Raw genomic sequence first — 27,565 nt, 5'->3', positions numbered from 1 at the left:
TCATCAAAAATTTCAATTAATTAAAACATTTCCAAATACTCTCTATGTTGAGCATCCATGCACTACCTAGTTAAACAATGCTGGAAGTGATCATGGTGTCCGCTCTTTTGTCTGTTCATTTGTCAAGTTCACATTTTACAAGTTTTTTTTCTGCAACTATTTATCACAGCCATTTGACATTTAGACAGGCGCTTCATATAGGTAGCGCGAATTTCGGGATCGATTGCACATTTGTGCAACATCAACTTCCTGTTTGGCGACTCCGTTCATATTTGGACGATATAGTTCCTGGGGTTGGGAGCGGGAATTTTTTTAGAGAGCTTCCCTCAGATTATCTAGTTGAATAAACGTTGTGTTGTAATTCAAATTCTGTCATACAATGCTCAGACAGATAAGTAAGGATAGGGCATATGGAACAAAAACTGGCGAGTTTTTAACTGTTTTATTGCATATTTTTGACATGTACATTATTTTGGCATGTCGACTTGTCCAACAATATTAAATCTATGACACTTAAATATATCTTCAACATATAACAAAAATAGTTCACATTGTTATACTAAGTGACAGTATTTCTTACATTGTAAGCAGGAGGCTAAAACTATAGTTTGTTTCTCAAAATGTAACTTCCAGTCAAAAATATGGTCTGTTTCATAAACACTTAATTTTTATGTTGAAATGTTTTCTAAATTTACCTTTAAAAGACATACTAGTAGCAATACTTGAATATATAGACAGGAAATTACAATTCCTTGCATTTCCTTATACTTAAAATTTCAGTAAGTGTTAGCTTACTTTGAAAATGAGCATTGACTTATAAATTACTACAATGTAAAATCTGCATATTCTTGACAACAAAAATATTACTCAAAAATAAAATTACAATTTCACCATATCCAATTACTTTCCATACAGAGCAGCCAACAGATACTAACTAGTAATATGATACTAACTACAAATCATATCTTTCACTTATACCATAGGTCAAAGATCAGAAAGTAAAAAGTTTTCTTATGCTTTAAGACATTTTAAAATTATAAACAAGCAATTTCTTTGCAAATATAGGCTTGCAAATATTTTGCCATTATTTTTCATGATAAAGTAAGAAAACATTTCTATTAAAAGCGTTCTGATAACCACTAACAAATTAACACTAACAATCAAATTAACTCTAAATTAATTATTGCATTATTAACACTTGTGTAATTATTGCTGAATAGAGTATTGTTAACAACAGATATTTATTGCATTTTGTTAAAAAAAAAAAGAAATACAAAAAATCAAATTAATTCTAAACAAGGAACAATAATAGAATATTAAGCACCTAAAACTAAAACTAAAATTAAAAATCATAAATATCTCATTATTATAAGTTTACACCTTACAGAGAAATTGAAGACTAATACATTTTTCTTCATAAATAGAGACATATTAAAGGAGCATATTTGGTTTTTTAGTGAAGGAGTACTTAAATTGATTTAAAGGTCAAACCAAACAAGGACAGGAAAAGTGAAAAGTTTGGGGGGTAGAGTTTGTGGAAACAAAAACAAGATCCCATACAATAAAATCCCCCTCCCATTTTAGCAGGGTTGTATGCCACCCCCTCCCCCTTTTATGAATCCACACCTGTATACATTCAGGTTTTAAATGGAATTCAAAGGGAAACAATTCAAGAAACAACATAATATAGAGATATATAATTCAAATGAAGCACTTTGAGATTACAAAAATAATCAACGTCATTGAAGTGGAAACACTGTTTCTCTGTAAAATGTACACTGAAGCATAAAACAGGAATGTAAACATTATGGAAAGTATACATGGTAAAACAATGAACAAACAATGATCAATCAACACATAATATTGTGGATAATCTAATTTATGCATTTCTTATAAAAATAGGAAGCGTGGTATGATTGCCAATGAGACAGTCATCCACCAACTGCCAAACAAAGAACAATTAAACTTTGTAGCAGTCATTAATGAAAATTAATTCTAAACCCCAGTTTGATGAATGAAGTTTTACCAAAAATTCTTTTTATGTCTGGTATGATAAATTTCAGTTGCCAGATTCCCAGGAGGTTCCTGGAGATGTACACTTCCTCTTGTAAAATTTTGTGAAAAATTTGGGCAAAATAATATTAGCCTCAAACTCTTTCTTTTTTTCTGAGACATCCTTCCCATGATCCCTGACTTGGTGTCAGCAATTCTGAATATAACTGAAATATCAAAAAAGGAGCTTGTACAGATTGAAATGTCTAAAGGAACATAAACATACAATGACATCTTTAGTATCTAAAAAGTGTCCACTGAATCATTAGAGAAACTCTGGTGAATGGCATCATTTATGGTCAGATTTACAACATGTTCTGATTGGTAAAATAGTCATCCACGTCCCGATTGGTACAATAAAATAGTTATGCACATTATTTAGCAAATTTCATTTTAGACTGAGGCTACCTTCTATAAAATTGTGTGTTAACAGATCATCATCCATTCAGTGGATCAACTAATACAATTTCTTTGGGCTTCTAAAAAAAAAAAAAAAAAAATCATGCAGTCATGTATTATTCCTGGGACTAAAAACCTACCAGGTATCAATTCCAATGCCCAAATCCTCAAGATCTCTTCATCAAACAATTAAACATGTTAAAAAAAATTGGAAAATTAAAAAAAATCAAAATCTGAAAATTCAATAATATTTCTTTTTTTTTTTCAAAAAATAATACATTTTATCATTAGAGGTATTAAGTGATTTTCAATATTTATCCTATCAAAATTTTTGTTTTTTTTCTAAACAATTACAATATATGCTTATTTCTTTAAAACTATAAGAGTTGAAGAAGAAAATGTTGCGTTTATGACAATAATTAAAAAAAAACCACACATCAAAACAAGTTCTCTTAAAAAATATTGATTTAAAATTGTCCATCAAAGTATTTTAGAATTTATAACCAATCATGTTTACATTTGATGAAGATATAATTCAACAAAAATTATATCCCTAGATAAATAAGTCAAGCATTTTTGCATGCAAATTAATGGATTTAGAATCCATACGTCCTACATCGTAAATTTTACAATCACAATTACAATTCATTTTTGAAAGTTTAATTCAAAATACTTATCTAAAATGTAAATTCAGAAATTCTTGCAAGCATTATTTTTTGTGATTCTGTCATTTTAGTCAAAACTAAGATTTTCATTAGAAATCCAACTATAGCCATGTTAAAACTTCCATAACTTCAATTATTGTGACTTTAATCGTATGACATTTTTGCAAAAATTTCAGAATTTACAGTTATCAATATTGTACATTCACAATGGCATAATATGTCAAATTTCAATTCTGTCAACTTCAGAACAATGAGTGAAATTTCAAAGTGAAAATTACAATTACATAAATAAAATGAAATATACAGTTTTTTTCATTTATTTACAAGGAGCACTAAATTGCTGAACACATTCTAAAAATAGAAGAGCACATGAAAACACATTCTATAAATAAACAGCACATGAGAATAGACACATAGACATATATTAAATACCACTATGGCAATAATGAATCTGCTCAACAAGAAATCTATAAATGACTGCTGCACAATTTTCAATGAAAAATTGTTTATTTTAAAGTTACAAAATACCCTATGTTTTACATGTAATGTTTTCAAAACATACATTATATACTTTCAAAAATTTAAATAATAAAAAGGCAAAACAACCCTATTTTCTGAACTTTTCAGTATTTTTAACTACTAAAAAAGCCATTATGCTAATGATTGACATTTAATGTAGATATATTCTGTAAATCATGATCATTCTGTACAATATGAATTTCTGAAAGACTTCTGGGTATGAATATTGCTGAATCTCCTCAAAAGCATATATTATAATTTTCTCCAAGAAAGAAGTGAGGTATTGCAAAGTTTGATAAAAATCAGTGAAGAAGTTCAAAGTAGTAAGTGTAGTCCCTTGATGGGAATATGGTGAACTGCAGTTTGTCTGTCACAATGTTTATGGATAAGGGAAGAAACACAAGTTTGTGGATTCCTGAATGTGGTTTTGAGGTTTAAAGTACACACATCAATGGAAATCTCCTTTTCATTGGGAACCAAATTTCGTGGTTTGGCCTTCCCATGAAAACCATGAAAATTGGTAACCGACGAACAATAGTACTTTTAGAATATACATTACTGGAGTTTTTATCAAAGTGTATTTCTTACTGGATAATTCCCTTTTTACCAATTGAATTTGTTTGTTTCAAAGTTACAGGATATAAAAGCCAAATAGTTTTTTTCAAGTACTTCAGAAAAAAAAACTGTTTTATACAATAAGGTCAACATTTGCAGATGCAAGATACAGAACAGAAAAATCTAAGCCAAATAATCCTTAAAAACAAAAGGTCACCTGCCACATATTTTGTTTCCATGGAGATCATGCAAAATATAAAGGAAATACTGTGAAAGTACTTTTATTCGTGGGCATCATTTTCCATGGCAAAGGGGAAATTTGTCTTATATATATTATTATATATTCTTAAAATTCATGGATTTAACAACTCTACCATACAAAAGAATGAGAAATTTTCTTTCCGTTTGGAACCAAAGTTTGTGCTTCACCTGACCCACAAAACCCAAAAACAATAATACTTTCAGAGTAGATAAAAACGTTTTTAAAACCATAAATACAATCAAGTAAACAAATACCTATTTTAAAAGAATTACTCCTATAATTTTCAGACATTATTTTTCAAAACAGAAAATTGTCCAATAAAAATGTACCTTCAACTGTAGCATATTTGCAGACAAAGTCTTTGTCAAAAATCTCAAAGCAACTGAAGGCTGATCATGCAAAGGAATCGTTTTAATTATCACTGTTCAGAAATTTTGTGTGGCAGCAAAATTATTTCTTATCTAGATCATGAACTGCATATGTAAGGACATTGTAAGTTAAAAAAAATTCTCATAACATATCATCTGCAAGAATGCAAGACTTTCACTGGTGATGAAATTATTTCTCATCCAGAACATGAACTGCACATGTAAGGTCATTATATATTGTTTACATTGTTTACATTTACATTGTAAGTTGTAAAAACATAACATGTCAAACAGTAAGGATACAAAACCTTCACTAAAAGTATAAGATACTTCTGTCTAAGAATCAGGCAAAATGTATATAAGGTGTGGCACATGTAAAAAAAAAACTGAGAAGTTAGTGAAGTTTGCCTTTTTAAATTATTGATAGGTCAAATTTAGATGAAATGCACCATGGAAATATGGGGGGGGGGGGGGGATTTTCCCACACTATTTCCCTATCTAAACAGTTAAAAAACATTTACGTCACAAATTTAAATAGCTTTTGGTTGTTAACTAGATGTATTGAATAAATTTTGGGCAAAAAAGATCAAATTAAGAATTATGATGTGCCACCCACAGCATGATTCTCACACAGAATGTTACTAATTAATTTCTCCATCTCTAAGAGGAAAACAACATCAATATTTACACAGTAAAAGATGTCCTTAATTTTATACTATAAATATGGAAATGTTCGCATGGTGTTATTTTTTGGCAATTGCTGGCACACACATTTCACAGGATGTCATTTTATGTCATTTCAATGTTTTAAACAAAATAAACAGGGAAACTTTAAAATGAAGAAATTCCAAGAATGTTAATGCCTGCTAATTAAGCCTCCCCACATTAACAATATTTCATATTTAGTATCATTTAAATTATATCCAAAAACAGTAAACTGATGTGAAATTATATTTCATGTAGTAAATGAAAAAAACATGTTTAAGGCTACTAGTGACAAATGAATATTTGTTATTTATGTTCTACCGTATTGCTTTTAATATCTTTTACCAATATTATGCTGCGTATTGAGACAGTGTCAAAAAATTATGATGCCCAAACAAAATATTTTTTGTCTGGTCAATGAGACATCAAGGCCAATATATTTACAGTCACTATCTTTTTTTTTTATGACAAACAGTTATTCAAATTTAGTAAAAATACTACAATATTAATTTTTAAGATGTTCCAAACTATGATGACCTCAGCAGCCAGAATTCATTGCAATTTTTTATTATTCAGAAAACAGAACTTGGTTACAATTTTAACTATGAAATCTTACATTATTATGTTAAATGTACACTAAAGACTGATGCGGAATTTTTTTTTGTACTTAGCAAAACAATTAGAATTCTCTATTAGCTCAGAAATATTGTAATATTGTTTTTACACTGAATAATTTTCCAATTCATAGCAAGATCCATTGTATGTTAATTCAGAATTTTACAAATGAAGCTTCAGACATAAAGATACACCTGAAAGTTTCAATTAAAACTATCAAACAATAGCCATTTTATATTAGAAAACAGGGGACACTATTTGCATACATGTACATTTCAAAACATTAATTATTGCCTTTTGTTGATAAACAACCATTGAAATAGCTTTAGTACAAACTACGGTTTAACATATAATTTTATGATATAAAAACCAATTTAGTAAGAAGTGGCAGAATCAGAGGGGGACAGAAAGAACATTTACCCAGCCCCCACCCCTAGTTAGAAAAATGTATATTTTCCCATGATACCTTGATTTAAAATCAATATTCCCTTAAACAATCATAATTTTGGGACAAAAACTATATTCATTTTTGCATGAAATCATGAAAGTACTCAAAAAGAATTTCAACCTTCAAACCCCTCGGCAATTACTTGTATTTACATCCCCCGAATCTGCCCCGGTGTTCCTTACGAAACTTAGGCTTTTAAAATAATTTCAGAAATTTTAAACCTATATTCTACATTCAATATAGACTAAATTTCATGTTGATTTGACCATCAGCTGCATAGACAAATCATTAATATACATGTTATCCAAGGATGTAACAGACATACAGACTTAAAAATTCAAAAAATAACTACTAACTTTATTTCAGAAGGTATGAATTACTAATTAATTAAAAACGTCATTGAAGTTTTTGTTTTGATTTAAATATGGAGTAGTTATAAGTGTGAACTTTTATTATAATGTAGGTTTTTGCGTAGAATTGTGGAAAATACATTTGTTTGTAAAAATTGTTTAAAATTCCCATTATTTTTTTTACATTTTATGTCAACAGTGCAGTAGGAATTGTTTGTGTAGATATATTAAAAAACAAACTTTTAAAAACTTACATGATCCAAAGTTTAAAAATTAAAGAAAAACAAGCAAGATATAAAAAACAGAGAGAAATAAAATCCAAATGGAAAAAATCCCTGAACAATATTCCACAAAAATATTCATTAACATAGCACCTACTCATGCAATGCACTAATAACCCAAAAACAATATTATGTCAATTCTGAAATTATTGCATTTCAATATTGCAATTCTTTTTATTGCATTTCATTATTGCAATTATTGCAAAGTAAATTTTCAGTGTAAGTTAAAGATTTCATAGTAATTCTGAACAAGTTGCAATAATGATACATACAAAACTACAGATTGCAACACAAACTTTGATAAGTTGTGAATGCAATAATAATACTGTAATAGCTGAGACTGCATCAAAACTCATTGCCATTGATATTGAAATATACTAAAGCAATCATGATTGTAAAAGTTTGTAATGTGCAACACACAGAACACTGTAGAAATAGATTTAAATAATACTGAAATCTTGATGTTCAAAATCATTCATGTTTTTAAGGTGTATTGCAATAATGCAGAAGTGTAATAATTAAAGAATTAACTGTTAACTATACAACTCACAAAAAACATGGTCAAATCTTAAGTATGAACTTCTCTTTTTATAATGTCAGACTGATCATCTGAGTCAAGCATGCCATGATCGTAATCCTGCGATAGACGCATTCGTTTAACTTTAGCACGATGATTCTTAAACCATAATTGAATATTTTTCGGTTCAAGCTTAGGGAATTTCTGTCTATATTCAGAACGATTCAATTCGTCACAAAATTTATCTATCATGTAAGAAGAAGGATGAGTATCCTCTGCGAACCATTTTTCTAAAATTGGTATCTCTGACATAGGATCAATGAAAACACGGGTTCGTCTTTTTCGGTGAGTATTGCTAGATGAGTTAGTTGATGACCTTGACATTGGGGATGATTGTTGTTGCTGATGCTGATTGTATCGTGCCGCTTGTTGCGCCATGAAGTGAGTATTCATCGGAAAGTAATGCATAGCTAGAGGATGAGGAAAATGAGGAATGTGCAGAGGCTGGTGTAACCCTGCAGTTTTTGGCAAATGTCCAACTCCATTGGTGAGAAAACCCTGATTTTCCATACTACTTTTGATTGAAAGGTTTGATGCTTCATGACTAGACTCTGAACCAACATTTGACTGGTCATCATCAAAATCTGAGTCCTCCCCATCAGAATTTGACTCAGATTTTTCATTAGAGTTACTGTTACATTTTTCGGGTGGACTAGATTCCTCTGTTTTAAATCCATTTTCAACAACTCTGCTCTTGTTATTATTCTCTGTGTCATCTGCTTCTTGCTTCAAATGAAGATTACCTGGTTCCCTGTTGTCAGTTGGTGAGGAGGCTTCCCTTTTGATGTCTTCAGAGGGCACTTGGTCATGACTAGAATTGGAGTTACGAGACTGTGAGAGATCAAATGGTTCTCTAGAATCTTCATTTGATATGTTCTGTGCCTGGGCTTTGCATCTTTCCATAAAAAGCCGAGAGTCTTCTGCTGTAGGGTAGTGACCATGTATAGGATAGGGAAGCATGTACACAGCATTTTTATTAGGTAGATATGGTAGATTGTGATCACCATTTGGGCTGGTCTCTCGCTGGCCATCTTCCATCTCAAATGAGCCATCACCATCATACTGACGTGATGCTCTTCTGTGGGCTGCTCGAGCATTTTTGAACCAATAGATAATATTGGTCAGGTCAAGAGGACGTCTTCCCTTTCTAGCATCGAGGGAGTTAAGCTCATCCAAATAATGTATCATCTGTTCTCTAGTTGGATGCTGATTATCTTGAAACCATTTCTGAAGTCTTGGTATCTCATGTTCCGGGTCGAATGACGTTCTCATTCTAGTCTTGCAATGATAATGAGAAGAATTGACCGCCGATGGAATACTTTGGGCCAAGCTTGATGGCACAGAGGCTGGCTCACTATTTGAAATACCTTCTGCTGGTTTCTCCTGTGTGACCTCATGGTTATTTCTAGTCTCCTCAGACTTCCCACCAGAAATCTGTTCCGCATACCATTTGTCAAAAGCTCGTCGTAATTCAGGTGTCAGATTAGCATAAGCATCACCTTTGGCAAATGCTGTGAGAAGTGTCTGAAAAATAGTTGACTTATTCATAGACAATAATTTTTCATCCATTTGCAAAGGACTAGTACTGTAATTTGCATGCCATCTTGTAATAGCAATAGCATTAATGAAAACATGTCACTCAAATTAGAATATTTATTTTTCCTTTTTTTAATTAAGAAGAACCTGCTGATCCAAAGTGCAATAAATAAAATGAGCATGTGTTTTGCATCAATCAATAACATTTTGGTTTTAGTTTTATTTTTCTTACTATGTGTTAAGTGTCTGCAAATAATTCATTTACATATACATTCTAGCTTGATATTAAACTCCTGTATTTTTAAATTAGTACAGTTATCTCCCTTTCATTATACCTTTTCAATTGGGAAGCCAGAGTTCATCAAAAGTCCCTGTGATTGATTTAACAATAGCTGAAGTAATCTCCCTTTAACTTCATCTGCAGAACTTATCCTGGACTTGCTGTAAGATGTAAAGATTGTATGACAAGTACGATTTAATACTTAAGCAAAAAATAAAACGGAGTAAGCTTGCTAAAGAATATCTAACCCTGCTCTCAATCCCCAGCAACCACATGGTCAAAATATAAACAAAGTTGTAAAACAGAAAGTTGATGTTCCTTCAGTCAAAAATCAGAACCCATGGCAGGAGTTCAAACCAGTGCTGGTCTGAGGTCCGGGACCCTCAATTTCTGGTGCAGGATCATTGAAATTTCATTTACCTACATTGTTGTAGGTCCTGGTCCTACCATACCTTGCATTAAGTCCTATTGAGGACCTCTCTACTTCTTCAGGTGGACCTTTCAGGTGGACCTCCATTTAGAATGTAAATGGGTCAAGGATCTTTCATTGTATTTGAAATCCTTTGATATGACACACTCAAATAAAAATAACAAGTAGCTGTGATAATACCAAAAAAAGGTGCAGACTGACAAACTGACAGAGGGATACCATTTTGGACCGCAACTTGCTCATTGCAAAAATTAGTAGCTGAACATGGAAATATAAATGCATGATACACTATTTGGGTAAATATGTTTGTTTTCACATGTTTTATGCTTTTTTATAAATTGTGTTTTTTATAAATTTTCATTTTTTTGTAGGGTTTTCGTGTCAGTAATTTAAACTTGTATTTTTAGACCTAGAGACCATTTAATTCCAGCCAATTAGTATTTCTAAAGTAAACACAATGTCTGGAGGTAGATTCCAAAACCTATACTGTATGTCCAAGCATTGCCTAGTCTTGATTTAAATTAATTCTCCCTTATCTGTGGCAACATTTACATTTTATCATCTGAGTTAGAGTTCTAATATGACATTCTTCCAAGGTCTTTAGACCACAGCGATGGTAAAACTTTGATGAATATATTTCCAACGTCATAAATAAATTATACTCATTTTAACCATCATAAAAAAGTCATTAAAAATTTTGAAGAAACTAGTCCTATCAGAAACAAAATAAATCATTGAAACTCAATTTTATCATTATTTTACATGTTTATGTTAAATTTTATTATTGTTTATGGTAAGAGGGATAGTTGAGAGAAAATCAAAGTATACCTGCAAAGCCTAATCCTCAATTTGGCCACTTGAGTTAACTCCCCTAGTATATCTTCTACTGTTGACTTGGGGTTATTGCTGATAGTGTCAAAGGTCAAAGGTCTCCAATTCTTTATCTGTATTGCTCCTGTAACAGAAAAAAAATAAATAATTAAAATGAATAAATTTGAATTATAACCACAATTTAGCATTTAACAGAAAAATATAATTGTCAGGCCAAGAAAAAAAAATATGTCTGTTTAACGTTATGTTGGATGGAAAAAAAAATAGGGTAGGTAGGTAGATAAAATCATTTTTTAAAATTATTTTATACATACACTTGTGCAAGGATTTCTGGACTTTTAACTCAACTAAAATGATAATTTTGCAGCATTTCATAAAAAATACCAATAAAATGTGCTAGGTTACATTGTAGGTAGGGTTAAACAAATATATTTTTCTTGACCTAATTATCACTAAGGCAAATATTGTTTATGTGAAATTCACATAAACTTCATGTAATATTCATGTGACATTCACTTAATCAATGACAAATGTTAATGGCTCAATTAAGGAAAAAACACACGAACTTTTCATATGAAATTATTTTTGCCAGTGTACGAAAAAGCATTTCTGAATTCTTGTGTTAATAAAATTTTAAGATCATTTGTTCATACTGGTACATTATGTGAAGAATCTAATTGGATCTGTGTAAAAAACATGAAGAAACTAGTCAAAATGAGAATCCATTTTGTTTTTATTTTACCACAGACTAGCCATTTATGTCATTATTTTACCCTGAGTTATTGCTTGCAGGTAAATAAGGTTAAATGGTCAGTCAACAAGATACCAAGAATATCCCCACTCAACCATCCATGGTAAACAGGAAGTAGAAAAGTGACAAAGGGAAGGCACATTACAAGTCATCATACAGAAGCAATATACTAAATATCTAAGCATTCCCTTAAGTAGAACTTAGAAGCTAAGAAATATGTTACAGAATTATGTAATAGACAGACAAACAGACAATATGTTAGCAATACTGCTCCACTTAATGAATTATTTCTTAAGTGTCATTCTCTTTAAGAATCAGGCAATGGACGAATCATGGTATGAAAAAAACCCACCATTTTGAAAAATTTAATTAGACTATTTACACCATCAGAATCAAGGAATAAAGACCATATCATTTTGGTGAACTGAATTGTAATTTCATTGAAATGCACTGGAAATGGATATTTCAGGGGCAGATAACTCTGTCAAAAACCTCATTTTTCTAACATTCTATTTAAAACTTTCTGAATGGTTTTTTTAAATAACGAATGTATCCTCCAGTGAAATTATACTGTCAGATCGATAGGTTTTTGACATGCATCTCTCTGATTTTTCCCTTTTTGCCTGATTCTTACAAAAACTTACAGTTAAGTGTTTTTATTAAATGAAGTTTTGTCATACCTTTTGCATTCATAGATTCTGTTGAGTTGTAGCCAAGCTTGACCAGTGCTGCTCTTACCAATTCTGTAAACAATGTCGTACATGGCAGTATAGCATAGCTGTCGAGTTCTACTGTATAGTGAGAACCACCGTCATCATCAAAAGATACTGGTCCTGTGGTCTGTTCTACCACACAGTGAATTGGTAAAGACTTGGCTCCTGAAATATAATTTTCAAACTTTAAAGTGAAGCACATAAAGAATACTTAAATAGAAGATAAATGATCCTTCTGGTTTTAATTTTGATTATTAGTATTAAAATGTCAAAATACATTCAAATCCCAACACTTTCCAAATTTATTAAGCATAATGATATACTTTAAATTTCGAAATAATTGTAATATTTTTATTGTAAAATTTACAACTTGCTCAACTTTAAATTCAGGAATAATTGTGAAATTTTTATTATATTGAAAAATACAACTTTCTCAGAATCACAAAATTAAAATTAATTTTTTTTACCACATTATTGCAATAGTGAATACAAACATTAATTTCTGAATTACAAGTAATTTAATACTGAAATCATATAAATATTGGCATAAAAATATTGATGCCTTGAAAACTGAACAATTCAGAGACATGAAAATCCATGTGCATGGCATCAATGTGAAAACAGTAAACCGAGACAATGTAGACAACGGAATAAGGTACAATTACACATATATATTAAAACAAGACAGCACACAAGTGAATGTAAATTTTATTTAGTCAATTCAGGTGGCAGACAGGCAAAATAATTTTGCCTATAAACCATTATACATGTATATCTATCAAAAGAACACTGCGATAAAATCTGATCATATCAACTTTGTCAAACCACCAAAAACATTCAAGTAAATAGAAGTACTTTACAATAGCAATTTTTGGATGTACATGTACTCTACCTGAAATATTTTGTCTAGCAAACATTATATAAAGACAGTGTATAGGCTTGTAATATTAAAAACCAAAATGACAGATAGTCACATTCAAATCTTATTATGATAAAGAAATAATAAAAAAACATGATAATTAACCTACACTGAAACTTGTATTAACCATATAAGTGCTAGCCATAACAGTTTTAGTAAAAAGATCAAACTTTCCAATTAGCACTTAACCAGGAGACCATCAAAACTGACACCACTGTAACACTTCGTGAAACTAAACTGTTAAAATTCTTTCCTTAATTTTTAAAATCACTGAATTTTTTTTTTAAAAAGGTCAGGAAATATTAAACTTGACCAAAATCTTATACAAAATTAAACTTAACCATGTTAACAAAGGGTACCTCACAGACAATCAGGCAATCTGAGTTGTCTCCCTTTATGGGCATCCAGAAATTTCAAAAATGATCTGGTTAAATCACAATTAAACCTTACTATCATTGTGCAAAGGTGTTGAAAGTAGACAGACAATGAGACATATTCAGTGATTTCATTTTCTTAAAAAATCTTTATAACAAGTTCATAATGTCAGGTCTGTTAGTTTATGAATGATTTATTAATATGAAGTTATCAAGTTCAAGATCAATTGTTTAGTCTTCAGAGGTTGAATATTTTCTTCATATCAGTTTAAACATACTTCGATTCTGTGTTAATGTACCAGACATCTGCTTAAACCAAATAAGTTCTACCATCCAAAAAGGGGTCCATAACGTACGGGACATCTGTTTAAACCAAATAAGTTCTACTGTGCAAAAAGGGGTCTGTAACATACGGGGCATCTGTTTAAACCAAATAAGTCTACCATCCAAAAAGGGGTCTGTAACATATGGGATACCCATTTAAACCAAATAAGTTCTACAGTCCAAAAAGGGGTCCGTAATGTACAGGACATCTGTTTAAACCAAATAAGTTCTACCATCCAAAAAGGGGTCCATCTTGTATGGGACAACTGTTTAAACCAAATAAGTTCTACCGTCCAAAAAGGGGTCTGTAACATACGGGACACCTGTTTAAACCAAGTAAGTTCTACTGTCCAAAAAGGGGTCCGTAATGTACAGGACATCTATTTAAACCAAATAAGTTCAACCGTCCAAAAAGGGGTCCATCTTGTATGGGACAACTGTTTAAACCAAATAAGTTCTACCGTCCAAAAAGGGGTCTGTAACATACGGGACACCTGTTTAAACCAAATAAGTTCTACTGTCCAAAAAGGGGTCCGTAATGTACAGGACATCTATTTAAACCAAATAAGTTCAACCGTCCAAAAAGGGGTCCATCTTGTATGGGACAACTGTTTAAACCAAATAAGTTCTACCGTCCAAAAAAGGGGTCCTTTAAGACAGATTTCACTGTACCATTCGTCAAACAAAAGATGGGTGTGTAAAAAAAGCCAAACAGGAAAAGGTAGAAAACCCAACAAATCTATTGATCTTTTTATCAGGAAAAAACAACAGAAAACAAAAACCAAGCTGCTGTAAGGTGATCTATCTACACCTAAGTCATAAACTGTATCCTGAAAATGACAGATGTGTTTCACTAACAGATATTAAACAACACATATCCTATTGCAAATGTGGATTTGTACAGGAAAATTGTCCTAATGTAGTTGCTTAAGAACCTAATATTAGTTTGAGTCAATGTTGTGTGCAGTTCATCAGAATCACAAACAAAACGTGAAGTTGCACACGTTATTATGTGAGGTATACCTTTAGTAATTGCTTACAATGTTTGCCCCATCTATAAAAGGCAACAAGCTAAATTTGAAACCAATCCATTAATCGAGTTCCAAGATATTTGTGACCAAATATTTCTCTATCATTCCATTAAGTAAAAAATGGCAAAGACCAACAAAACAAGAAGTTGATACTGGACAGAACCAATAAAGTACATGTATACTACATATATTTCAATATAAAATCAAACCATCCATTGGGAGTCAAAACAACTGTGACAAAATTCAGATGGGCAGACAAGATGATTCCAATATACTACCAACTTGTTGAGTGGAGGCATAATTATCACTAAGGATTTTAGAACCTACATTTACTTGGTTGCATTAAATAGGTTTCACCATAAAATAAGTAGTAAAGGTTTCTCAAACAAGAACAGTATTTTTTAACAGGGAATGTAATACATGTATAGTTCTGTAAGACTGATAAAAAAATGAAAATATAATAAACTGATCTACTTTATAAAGTCTACTTTTGTAGATCATCTGATCAAGAAACTAAATGTTAAATATTTAGAAAAAAAAAACTTTTTTCCCAAAAAATAAATTCACAATTCCCTTCTTATATTTTTAGCTACCCACCCCTTTTTTCATGAATTGACAATAACTGCTAAAATTACAACAGTGGTGAATTAAATTTGACTGACATTTGCTAACACTTGTATCATATATATATGAATTTATCTGAACGGTCATCAAAACCACAACACCAGACAAATTCTGACATAATATTTAATATTACTCCTAAGTGCTTAACTGTCATAAAATGTTGAAAGTCTTAGATGAACACTTCACGCTGAATGTTAAATCCACCCTTTTTTCAAGGGCCAAACACAGATGAAGACATTAACACTTTAAGGTATACAAAAAACATGTTCTTTTGAAAACAACTGGTATCGAAAATACTTCAAAGGGATTTGGAAATTACTTAAGACTCAGAAAATTAGGAACAACATATAAATTTGTATAAATGTTACATTGGCAGCTAAGATATCATTTAATTATGGCAATTTAGCATGTAACTTTAATACCAAAACATCTGTGATAGATTCACATGATCTTCATCCATTGCTACAGTTGGGAACACTTACGCAAATCAAAGAACAGTATAATACATGTTATTACAGCCAATGTAATAATACATTTGTTTGAAGAAATCAACTTTTCCTTTTTCTTTATCAAAATCATTATTTCAAGAATTTTTATGTAAGGACAAACTCATAAGACATTTGTTAGCAGTTAACAAGTCCAAATGCACCAACAATATGATGAATATAATATATAAAATGTAGCTTTAAGTTTCTCATAGAAATCATAAAATCTGTCTTGTCTGATATTTATTCAAGTGTAAATACTGAGCCAGTGTTCAAGACAGCAATTTTTGCAGAAGTGAATATGAGCTAAAAATTGTAGTCAAATCGAATACATAAAATAAACAAAAAGGGAAACAATCCTATAATCAATCAGTAACATTAAGAGAAGCTGTTCCTTATAATTCATGGTTGAGGTCATCAAAATTTGGAAAAAAAAAAGTTTTCAATTCTACAGTGCTTCTAAAGACACCTCTTATCAATTTTTATTAATATACATGTTTATATCAAAAAATGCAAAGATCTGAATCCTTGTTAATCAGTAAAAAAATGTGGAGAGTAATTCAATGTACAAATGTACATGTATTTCTTTTTATCTTTATCTAGTCACTATCGATCATCTCCACTTCTCTCAACCAAGATAAAAACATGATTTGGACTGGTCTGAAATCATGTTTAACAAAAATTTACAACAAAAAATTTTTATTTCAACAAAATCACTCAATTCTAAATAATTACAAAGAAGTCATCAGTTACACAATGTGTTTGAGAAAATCTACACAATTCGTCACAGAGGTCAAAGCACTGAATAAAAATATTCATAACTTTTTTTTTAAATTCCAATGGCTTACTGACAATAATTTTAAAACCACATTTTTCACATAAATTAACACAATTCATAACTCCTAACATGTAAATCTGGGGAAATTATCTTAATAATACATTACAACTGAAAAACCACAGGTGACACTAAAATTCTGACATCACATAAAAAATCAATGATTTGTATAAAGATCATGGATAATTCCCTCAACCAAGATTTATATCCTTTCCATCTACATTTCATGACAATTTTATGTAAAGTCAGTGAAGTTACTGAAACCTCAAGTCTTGTTTTCAACTTCTAACCATAATTAAATGTAATTTTCTTGCCATATCGAGAATTTGACACTCTCCATTCTTTCGAAAGGTAGGGTAATTATTTCCGCGTCAGGATTTCCCCCAACCTGCCGATATCGGTATTAGTGCAGTCTTCAATAATAAGACGGGATTAGCACGAGTTTAATAAAGAAACACAGCCAGAATCCTATCCAATCTCCTTTGTGGAGGGAATTAAGTTCAAACCCTGACAGATGGAGGGATTATGTGAATGCCAGCTTTGTGCCGGCTAGATGAAGCATTAAAATTAAATCCGTTTTTCTTTCTTTTGTATCCATGTAGATCAGTACAAAGTAAGCAGATGTTTACGGGATAACTCTGCGTAAATCCGATTATCTCAGCTGTAACCAGGAGATTTGAATTTTATTAAGAATTTCTTTTTTACTCTGACGGGCATGAACTGGGACAACTCCTAAGTAAGCTTTAAAATGCTGGAATGGACATGATACATATCTAAAAGGTTAAATTACTATATTGTATTCAATTCTATCATTTCTTTAATAGAATAAATCCTCTCTCTACTGAAAAACTGGATGTAAGATATTGGTGGTAGGGGACAAATTCTGTAGACATTCTATAATGCAGAAGTTTTTTTTTCATAGAAACTTTCAATAACAAAGTACTTAATTTCTACAGTGCACATGTATATATACACTCATTAAAATAGTTTTTTTTCTAACTTGTTGCATGTACATGGAAGATACTGCAGAGGGAAGGATGTACCTCCAACCAATGAAAGAAGTAAATAAAAAGTAATAATGCAATTACCAAACTGACAGGCAAAACTCCAGACCATAGGCAAAAGAAACAATAGGCAATACTAAGGTGAAAACAGTAAAGCTGGAAACGAGAGCAATGGTCCTGACTTCTGACGGAAAGCAGTTTTTGAAATAGAAACTTTCATGTACATGTACTTGTGTGTAATAATAAATAGATCACAATAAAGGTAATGAAATTATACAAAGATTTTTCAAAAAAACTGATTTTAAAATTCACTTCAAAGCATGCCATTTTTAACTTTGTGTTTAAATTTAAGTGACTTAAATAAATTTCTAATAAAAGTATTAGTAAACATGAATGGAAAAAAAAACAAGAAAACAGAGACAAAACCATCAACTGAATCCAAACAAAACAGAATGAACTTATAAGTCAAGCTAAAAATCCTAAACAAGGTGCACCAGAAGGGTAACAAACATTTGATCCAAAATTCTAGACGAAGTGCATTGGAAAGGTATTAAGTATCAGAAACCAATGACCAGATGTGCTGGTAGGGTTACAAACATTTGATAAAAAAAAATCCTAGAAGGGTAAACAATATCAGAAACCCATAACCAGGTGTGCAAGTAAGGGAAAGAACATCTGAAACTTGCTACCAGGTCTCCTGGTAGGGTAAAAAATCTCTTCTTTTTTTTTTATAACAAACCAACTTACTGAATGATATATTTTAACAAGCATAGAAACCTGCAATGATTTCATCCTACTTTAAAAGTTTACATCAGGAATAAAATGTTGCTTTAAACACAGAACCTGTTCTAAAGTCTCCAAATCAATTCTGATTATCTCATAAAACATATGAAAATAATTTAATATCATAATATCAGATAGGTTTACATAATTTTAAGAATGTCTTTAAGATTAGCTGATTTTCTCTATTTCATGCTAAGCCGAAGTTGTTGATAAGAAGCTAATCTGAGATTTTTATTAATATTTTTTCTTGAATTAAATTGAGCAAAAGAAATTTGAAATATCTCTCATTGGAATCTTGAACTTCTTCATTATGATACTATAAAATTGAATTAAAATTCTGTAATTTGGCACAATCAGGAAGTTACATAAGAAAACTAATGTTTGATGTATTAATACAGTAATTCCGTTACAACTTACTTATCTGTAGAATCAGCACTGTTAAGAAATTCAGAAAGCTACCACATTGAAATTATTAGAATATATCACATAGTCATAATCTTAATTTCAACGAAATATTAACACGATAAGATTTTATTATGCTTTATAAATCTCTTTTCATTGCGCAGTAATTTACTATAGTGTTGATAAGCAAATAAAATTTAAATTTGAAGGGCTAAAATTTGTTACAAAAATATGCTTTGAAGTTTATGAAAAATCATAAATACCTTTTGATAGTGAGGTTTATTGACTTTAGAAAATTGTTCCTTTTTAAAACAGCCCAAAGAGGGGGAGTGATCTAAAACTATTTATAGTATCTATATATGTGCCAACTGCAGTGGGAAGAAACTGGAAACCAAGTCATAGCAGATTAAATGATTGATTATTGTTTAACATCTATTGGCAGGTGTTTCAATGTAAAGAGTCAGATTGTACAGGTGCTGCTTTCTACCATGTCAATATGCTGGGTTATATAAGTTATGTATTAGCTCACAGAAACAACTGTCAATAGGTAGGTGAGGCACTCCATGGACACACTATCTACAGTCTGAACCAAACACTAGCTCACAGATACAACTGCCAATAGGTAGGAATATCACTCCACACTATCTAGAGTCTGAGCCAAACACTAGCTCACAGATACAACTGTCAACAGGTAGAAATATAACTCCACACTATCTAGAGTCTAAGCCAAACACTAGCTCACAGAAACAACTGTCAACAGGTAGGTGAGGCACTCCATGTGCACACTATCTACAGTCTGAACCAAACACTAGCTCAAAGATACAACTGTCAACAGGTAAGTGAGGCACTCCATGTGCACACTATCTACAGTGTATGTGTGTTATAAAACATGGTTTAACCCATCTTTCATTTTGCAATGCCTGTACTAAGTTACATGTAGGACCATTCTGGTGGTTTCCAACTTTCTGGTTTTTACCCTGATATTGCCATTTGTTATATGGACTTTCCTTTTTTGCCAAGATTTCATTAGTTTGGATTTTTTGTTATTACCCTCCATTTGAACTCTTTACAATGAATCAATTTAGATTCAAACATACAACCCCTCTTCACATCAGGCCAGAATGCTACCAAGACATCAGGCACAAAGGACATTTAAAACCAAACAAAATTTCAACAACACTTGTTAAAAAAGTTTTCAATCTGAGGAAAACAATATTAAAACTTCAATTCTTAGACTTAACAATTACATACAAAAAAAAAATGTCTTTTTCCTACAACCCTAACAACCCTTGTTTTCTGTGCCTACCCTAAATAATTTATGGCCATTTTGGCTGAAGCAATGTAAAAGTCTAGATCAATTAACTCAATGTAAAATGTTTTAGAAACTAAAATAATTTTCCTACCTACTTAAAATGTACCTAATTCTTTTTCTTGCTAGTATCAAGAAAGCAAAATTATCATTTATTTGGCCTTAATTATTATATTCTAAATTTTAATTTCCTACCACAGTTCTTAACCAATTGAAAATAGTAAAGTATTGCATGTAGGAATTTTTAAAATAAAGTATAAGTTTGTTACAGAGTCATATCAATCTTTCTGAACACTTTATGTGTATGTGTATCTTTTTATCTTCAGGAAGCTCACTGATGTCACATGCTATGTTTCATGAAGTTGAGGACCAAATCAGTCACAATGTCAACAGATAAATCACCCAAAAGGTGAATATATAATAGTTATTTATAACTAAAAGGACATGCATATACAACATAATCTACTACTGCGAAAGTACATTAATACAAAATTTCGTGGATCAGGGAAGAAACACAAGTTCATGGATTCTTGAATTTAATTGGTACCCCACAAACAATAGACATTCAAAGTATATCCTCATTTGAACCTCTTGCCACACATACATGATATTCTCTCATACTGCAGCTCTTAGAAGTTACTCAGTCTTCAAAATTGGGGCCAGTCCACCAGCCAATCCTGGTAGAAATTGCAGCAGGCTTGGAGAAATTTTGCTTCCAAGCCAATGTATCCTTTATAAAATTCTTTTCAGATTAAGGGTAGAGGCTTGTTGTCTGAAATTTAGATGGCAAAGACTGCTGAGTTACTACAATGATTTAGAGACACAATACACAAATACTGTAGATCTGTAGAAAATGAGTTGTAATTTGACAACTATAAAAACAAAGACATCATAGGGTACAAAATCATAATAATAAGACATAAAATGTGCAAGCAATAATATAACTATTAGGACTTGTAAATTCCACCAAGAAAATTAAATCTGATTCTCAGAATTATAAATATTAATTATGCCATCAAAAGAGTCCCAACCTAATCTGAAGAATACAACTATCACAGAAACACTAATCACTGACAGAAGGTTTTGTTTTACCGTTAAGCACCGCTGTCTAGGTACGACAAGGGCAACAGTTGCCAATTGCTTGATCTGCGGGAAATTAACACATTGGCAGTAATAATCCAGCGTTGAAAATGACTATCACGATAATAGATTTACTGCAGCATCAAAGTGTAAGATTTGAGCATTTCTTATGTAACTAATTAAGAATCAAATTATTTGGAGATGGTATTAGTAAGCCATCAAAAGATAGGGGATTACATTCAATTTAGAACCCCAACCGCTTTTCATTCCGATAATATCAAAATCATATTTTCTGGACATACAAATACTATTATTCAAAGATATAGCTGTGAGATTAAATAGAACGAGCTGTAATTATCACTTCAAAAGACTGTGAAATTGACTATATCTATATTATATAACATTTAAAAAAGTTGTTTGGATGAAGGTTTTTGCTCTTAGAATATTGCTCATGACACTTGTCTAAAGCTATGCATTCACTTATTCAAATTATCAAGCTTTATTCAAAATAAAGGCCATGTGTTACCCATAATCCCTCAGTGAATTATGGCCACTTTGTGATAAACCTAGCTAAATTCTCTAAGCTTTTTTACATAATTTATCTAATTTCGTGCACTTTTTCTCAGTTCAATGTTCCCGAAAATTAATCTACTGGAAGAAAAAAAGTACATTTCATTCTTTGGAATATGAAAATAAAATAATCCGTTAAACGTGGTGCAACTAAATGGCCTTAATCACAAAATATTCATTTGAACTTTTTTGTGACATTCTGAGAATTATCTAATAAGTTACATTTTTTACTTTATCTCATCCATATTTCATGTACAAAATGTATACAGTATATACTATAACAATGGCATTATTTAAGCACCTTAATTTTTTTTTATTAATGTGTCATTTTAAGATTTGTCCTTACTCATTTATTTATTACGGAAAAATAAAAATAGTTATCTATGTATAAAACCGACTTTGATTCCCACATTTATCATAATACAAAAAAAAAACTCACTTTTGTAAGAAGAAAAAATAAACTGGATACAGAAGTAGGTTATCTCCCCTCATCAAAGTCTCCCTTTCCTACTTTCATACAAAATACAGCCATATCAATTCATACACTTAGACAGTTTAAGCTTCAATTTAAAAAAAGCAAATTTAACTTGTAAAGAATATATATTAATGAGATGTTGAAACCACTTCCCCTCATTTATTATTCCTCACTACTTTTCCAAAAAAACTTGTATGATACTCCGTAAGTATCCAATGGACGGACGGAGATGACCAGCTACTAGACCTGCTTTCACCGTGACGTAATAAATCAGAAATTTATAAAAATTGAAAGGGATGTACTTCATATGAATGAAAAAAAAAGAACAACAGTTCATTAAAGTTTCACAAAAATTTGAGGCCACATTTTGGAGTTTTGTACTTAAGAAGAACAGACAGATACTGGTACATTTTTTTTGCTGTCTAAAACTATGCATTAGAAACTACAATTTACTTTGATAAAACCCTACGTTATACATGTAAATAAAGTCAATCATAAGATTTCTTTGTATACATTGATACTGTGTTGTTTTCCATCTGTTTTTTTCACTAAAAAGTGTATGTCCTTGTAAGAATCAGGCAAAATGTGAAAAATCTCCACCTTAAAAAAAAAACATTTAAATGACATTGTTTTCACTCATCACTTTATTACCTGAAATTTCCACTCTTTGATCTCTGAATCACTAGAGATGTTTCCAAATTTTTTAATAGAAAATTCAGGTTTTTGACAGAGTTATTTGCCCTTGAAATGTTCATTTGGAAATTATAACTCATACATATCATCAAAATGATATGAAATATTTTGTTTCTGTTCTCTGATGAAACTGTCATAATTATTTTCACACAATGATTTATCCACTGCCTGATTCTTACAGAGAATGACACTCAATTAACATAATATGACTGATTCCCACAGTGTCAAATCAGTTATACCATGAACTTCAGAGTGAGTACAGATTCTAAAATTTCCCAGTAAACTGTCGAGGCAGATGCTGATAATACTTTAATCAGCTTAGATGGAGTAACTGCTGAGCATGAATAATTATCCATTTTAATCCATTTTTCTTAAATCTTTTTTTAAAACCCTATTTGAACAATCCTTCGCAAGAGCATACATCCATTTTAATGTGAAAATCTTTAGACACGGAAGATAAAGTTTTAAAATTTTAATAAATAACAAGTGTGTTGTTAGGAGATAAAAACAGTTATTTAATGAAATTTAATATTACCCGGATTAGTAGCTGGGTGACTGATAAGCAAATCCTCTTGATAAATGCTTAAGCTTTTCCCATGGAAATTCTAATTTCGTGAGCGTGGTGGATTAATTTCTACGTATTTTCTTAATCCTATGAGAGGTCTCTTCCTCTTAAGTCCTTTTATAGTTGCTAACTATCCAAATTTATTCTTATGAAAATATTTATCAGCCTTACACAGTCCCAGCTTTATCTACTTAAGTAAAATCATGCTACGAAAGTACTTAACTGCCGAAAGTTTAATCTGGGATTACCTCTCGATGAATTGAAAGGGAAATACACATCATTCTTTTATATCGGTGAAGGGTTTTTAATGTCTGGCCAATGACTGATGAAATTGTTGTCCATGTCCCTATCCAATTAAGGGAGATTAGCGATATTAAGAATTTTTCTCATTTTGTTCCCTGCCAAAAATGCCATTGCAATCACTTAATTTGAATGTTAAACAGGGGATTTATCTGAAGTGCTTTCCCAATCGTCAAAACCAAACTTGACAGTTCTGACCGTTTAAGCCCTAACCTTTCTCTAAATAGGATTGCTATCTCTTTTAATAATAGAACCATTCATTCTCCTAAACTTATCTCAAATGGGGCTTTAACACACGATTGATTCTAAAAGAATTAATCCATCAAACGGCTTGGATCGAAACCTCTCAAGCGTTTTAATAAGCCTAATATTCTCTATCTAGCTGAGGACAAAGGATTTAGACGAAATGAAAATATCGAGCGTGAGGATTAGTGACAGAATGAGTATTTTTCAGATAAGTAAACAAAATTACGGCCAGCACTATAATCCTACTTTATTTCTAATCCCTGAATTCTATGGTTAAGCACACTGGGAAGAGAATAAGGTCGTTTGTCTGCAAAAAATAGAAAATTAAATCATTGATTTGGTCCCTTGGAAGACTTTTTTTTCTGTAAAAAAACTGTCTGAAATTTCAATTACTGAGAATCAATTCAACACGGCAAAAACTTGGACAATATAAATTTATCATAAAATTGGTGATTTGAAAATCTCTCATAAATAAGTGGCAAAAAATTAATATATTGATAAATTAAAGCAATTAATTGTTTGCATCAGCAACATTAGCTTAACTACAGAAAAAAAATCATTCCAAAGAAAAACAAATGAAAACATGTTAAGGTGGAATCAATGATTAGAACAGCACTAACATTCAAAACCACATCAAACAATACAACAGGGGTTCAAATTAATGATGGTCCAAAGTCTGAGACTCTCATTTTCTGAGGACCTTAGAAATTACATCAAATGGACCATTGAAAACTAAGACAAGTCCAGGACCTTTTTGTACACAATTTGAACCCCTGTACAGTAAGCAAAGAATATGTGTAAAAATGTTAATTAGGGAAAAAAAACTCATTAAAAACATCAACAAAAGATAGTGTGACTTACTTTTCCTCATGCAAATGAATACAAAACTGAAGACCTTCTAAAATAATAATTGTCATGTTTAATCCCATTGAAAAATATTGATAAAAATACTAAGATACTGTTTTCAAAATGATGCAACAATCTCCAACAAGACAATTGTGGCCAGTCAACAACTGTTTCCAAAAAAATGCCCATTACTATACGGTTTGTAAGTTTTCCTTTCCTGAATTTCTGATGTAGAACATATAGAAATCCAAATACAGATCTGCATTTTATATTTTTACTTCTGTGATCTGAAAACACTTTTTTACAATGCAAAATCTTTTATCTTTTTTGTTTTCTTAAAATTACTTTCATGTTTAAATACAAATTTGTCTTTTTCGGGGGTATTTTTGCAAGGAAAGATGTTTAACTTTTAATACTGAACTCAACGCTCTGAAAATGACAAACCTCCATGCATTTGAATGGTAAACAAGGACACATACTCATGAAACTGCGGATTTAAGTGATGATACTTATTCAACAGCTTCTGATTTCACAGCAGATTCACACATCATAATCAAATTCTGAACACTACATACATGTACATGAACTTTTTATACCCCACCACACGAAGTAGCGAGATATGATTTGTCTGTCCACCCATCTGCCTGTCCCTCAATGGTTTCCAGATGATGGTATCTTTAGAAGATATCAATGGACTTTTATTTTAAACTTTGTATAGTTATTAATTATCATAAAATACAGACGAGATTTAAATTTAAGCAAATGTTTAAGTCATTGCAAAAATTGTTTACAACATGGCGGGGTATCATATAATGTCCTATTTGATGCCTTATTTTTGTATCTACCACTGAAATACTGTGAATGTATTATCAATCGTGGAATACAAATTTTTCATGGTCTTCATGAGTTTTGTAAACCACAAAATTTGGTTCCCAATGAATTCTTTTACTGCTAGAAATTCAAGAATCCTTGGACTTATAATTTTCCCCTAAACCATGAAAATTGGTACCTATGTATAAAAGTACCTTGATAGTAATAGACTTAGCTAATACCTGACAAAGTGACTGTTAACATCCATTCATTCAATTGGGGTAAAACCAACATTTGAGAGTCTAAATTTTTGTGGATTCTAAAAGGACAAGTAAAAGAGTAATCAAGGAAACCAAGATTCTAGCGAAAATCAAAATAATGTAAACCAGGGACAAAGACCAGACATGGAAAAAAGACAAATACAACAAAGTGTGTAAAGTAACTAAAATAATACATACTAAGTAACTAAAGAAAATGAGCAACTCGGACTCCACTAAAAAACTGGGAGCATGGACCAGATGCACTGGTAGGGTAAGCGTCCTCAATGTCAATGAAGTAGTAATTTTCAATGGGAAGGTCTGGTTTTAACTTTCATCTTTTCTTTTTTGGCCCATCAAGAAATAAGAGAAATTAGTACACCATACAAATATACTACATTAACAGCATTAAAACTGTGTAATGTGATACAGAGGGTATAAAACTTGTAAGGGCTAAATCAATCTTCAGAACAATTAAAAGTGCATGCATAAACATCTCAAGATATTAAATGTTATTTTTGATGTATTTAATATCTACATGAAAGATTAATCATAAAAATTATGAAAATCAGACATGCTAATTTTGGTGGATCAAAACAAAGCAATAAATTCACAAGTGACATTTATAATCATAATTTATCTTTAATTAAATACCAAATATTAATTAAATATGTAGCAATTAATTCTTAATATGTTCATTTCTGAACTGTAATTACCAATTTAGATCCTTAGCCATATAAAAATACTTGGCCATGATTAACAAAACAATGGTGATATTGAAAAAGAGACTTGACTTACTTTGACTTAATTTCTGTCCTCCATTTTGGAAAAAAAGGACCACAAAAAGAAGGGGTTTTTCATTGCTCTGTGCACCTGAAGCAAGGGAGGTTCCATAAGGACTGCATGAACTTTTCATTGAAGGTGAAATTGTATTATCTCTCCCTATGGAAAGTAGGGCCATGTATCAATTCTCTCCCTATGGAAAGTAGGGCCATGTTTCAATTCTCTCCCTATGGAAAGTAAGGCCATGTATCATCTCTCCCTATGGAAAGTAGGGCCATGTATCATCTCTCCCTATGGAAAGTAGGGCCAAGTACAGATCAGTTCATACTACTTGATGACAATCTGTATTCTATGGAAATGATCCGTAATTCCTGAACTTTCTGAAATTTTAACAAAGGTACTATAGAGATATTCACAATTTGTAGAGCGTAATTTGCAGTCAAAATTTGTAAAAAATACAGTTAATCCGTATAAGTAAACACCTCTGCATGTATCATCTCTTATTATGGAAAA

The 27,565-nt window shown here is 31.2% G+C and overlaps 1 protein-coding gene across 3 annotated transcripts in view; it reads right to left on the bottom strand.

Annotated features, from left to right (window-relative positions):
* Positions 1-427: 427 nt before the first annotated feature.
* Positions 428-27,565, bottom strand: part of LOC148597696 (homeobox protein dve-1-like) — a 38,785-nt gene continuing 11,647 nt past the window's right edge. Inside the window, exons 1-5 of one of the 3 annotated variants that reach the window (XM_088562615.1) lie at positions 27,068-27,378; positions 12,305-12,502; positions 10,871-10,997; positions 9,668-9,773; positions 428-9,320 (exon numbers count right to left, since the gene is read on the bottom strand). In XM_088562615.1, the coding sequence (XP_088418741.1) occupies positions 7,788-9,320; positions 9,668-9,773; positions 10,871-10,997; positions 12,305-12,502; positions 27,068-27,230 (2,127 nt within the window). In that variant the 5' untranslated portion in view covers positions 27,231-27,378 and the 3' untranslated portion in view covers positions 428-7,787. Of the gene's footprint in view, positions 9,321-9,667; positions 9,774-10,870; positions 10,998-12,304; positions 12,503-25,217; positions 25,243-27,067; positions 27,379-27,565 lie in introns of those variants that run through there. The other 2 variants (XM_088562616.1, XM_088562614.1) reach the window with 2 other exon arrangements.

This window comes from Perna viridis, chromosome 14, assembly GCF_037379345.1.
Source record: "Perna viridis isolate PV_CMFRI_1.1 ecotype Kerala chromosome 14, ASM3737934v1, whole genome shotgun sequence".
NCBI lineage: Eukaryota > Metazoa > Mollusca > Bivalvia > Mytilida > Mytilidae > Perna > Perna viridis.
The sequence above is the reverse complement of the archived record's forward strand: the minus strand, read 5'-3'. Positions and strand labels throughout refer to the sequence as shown.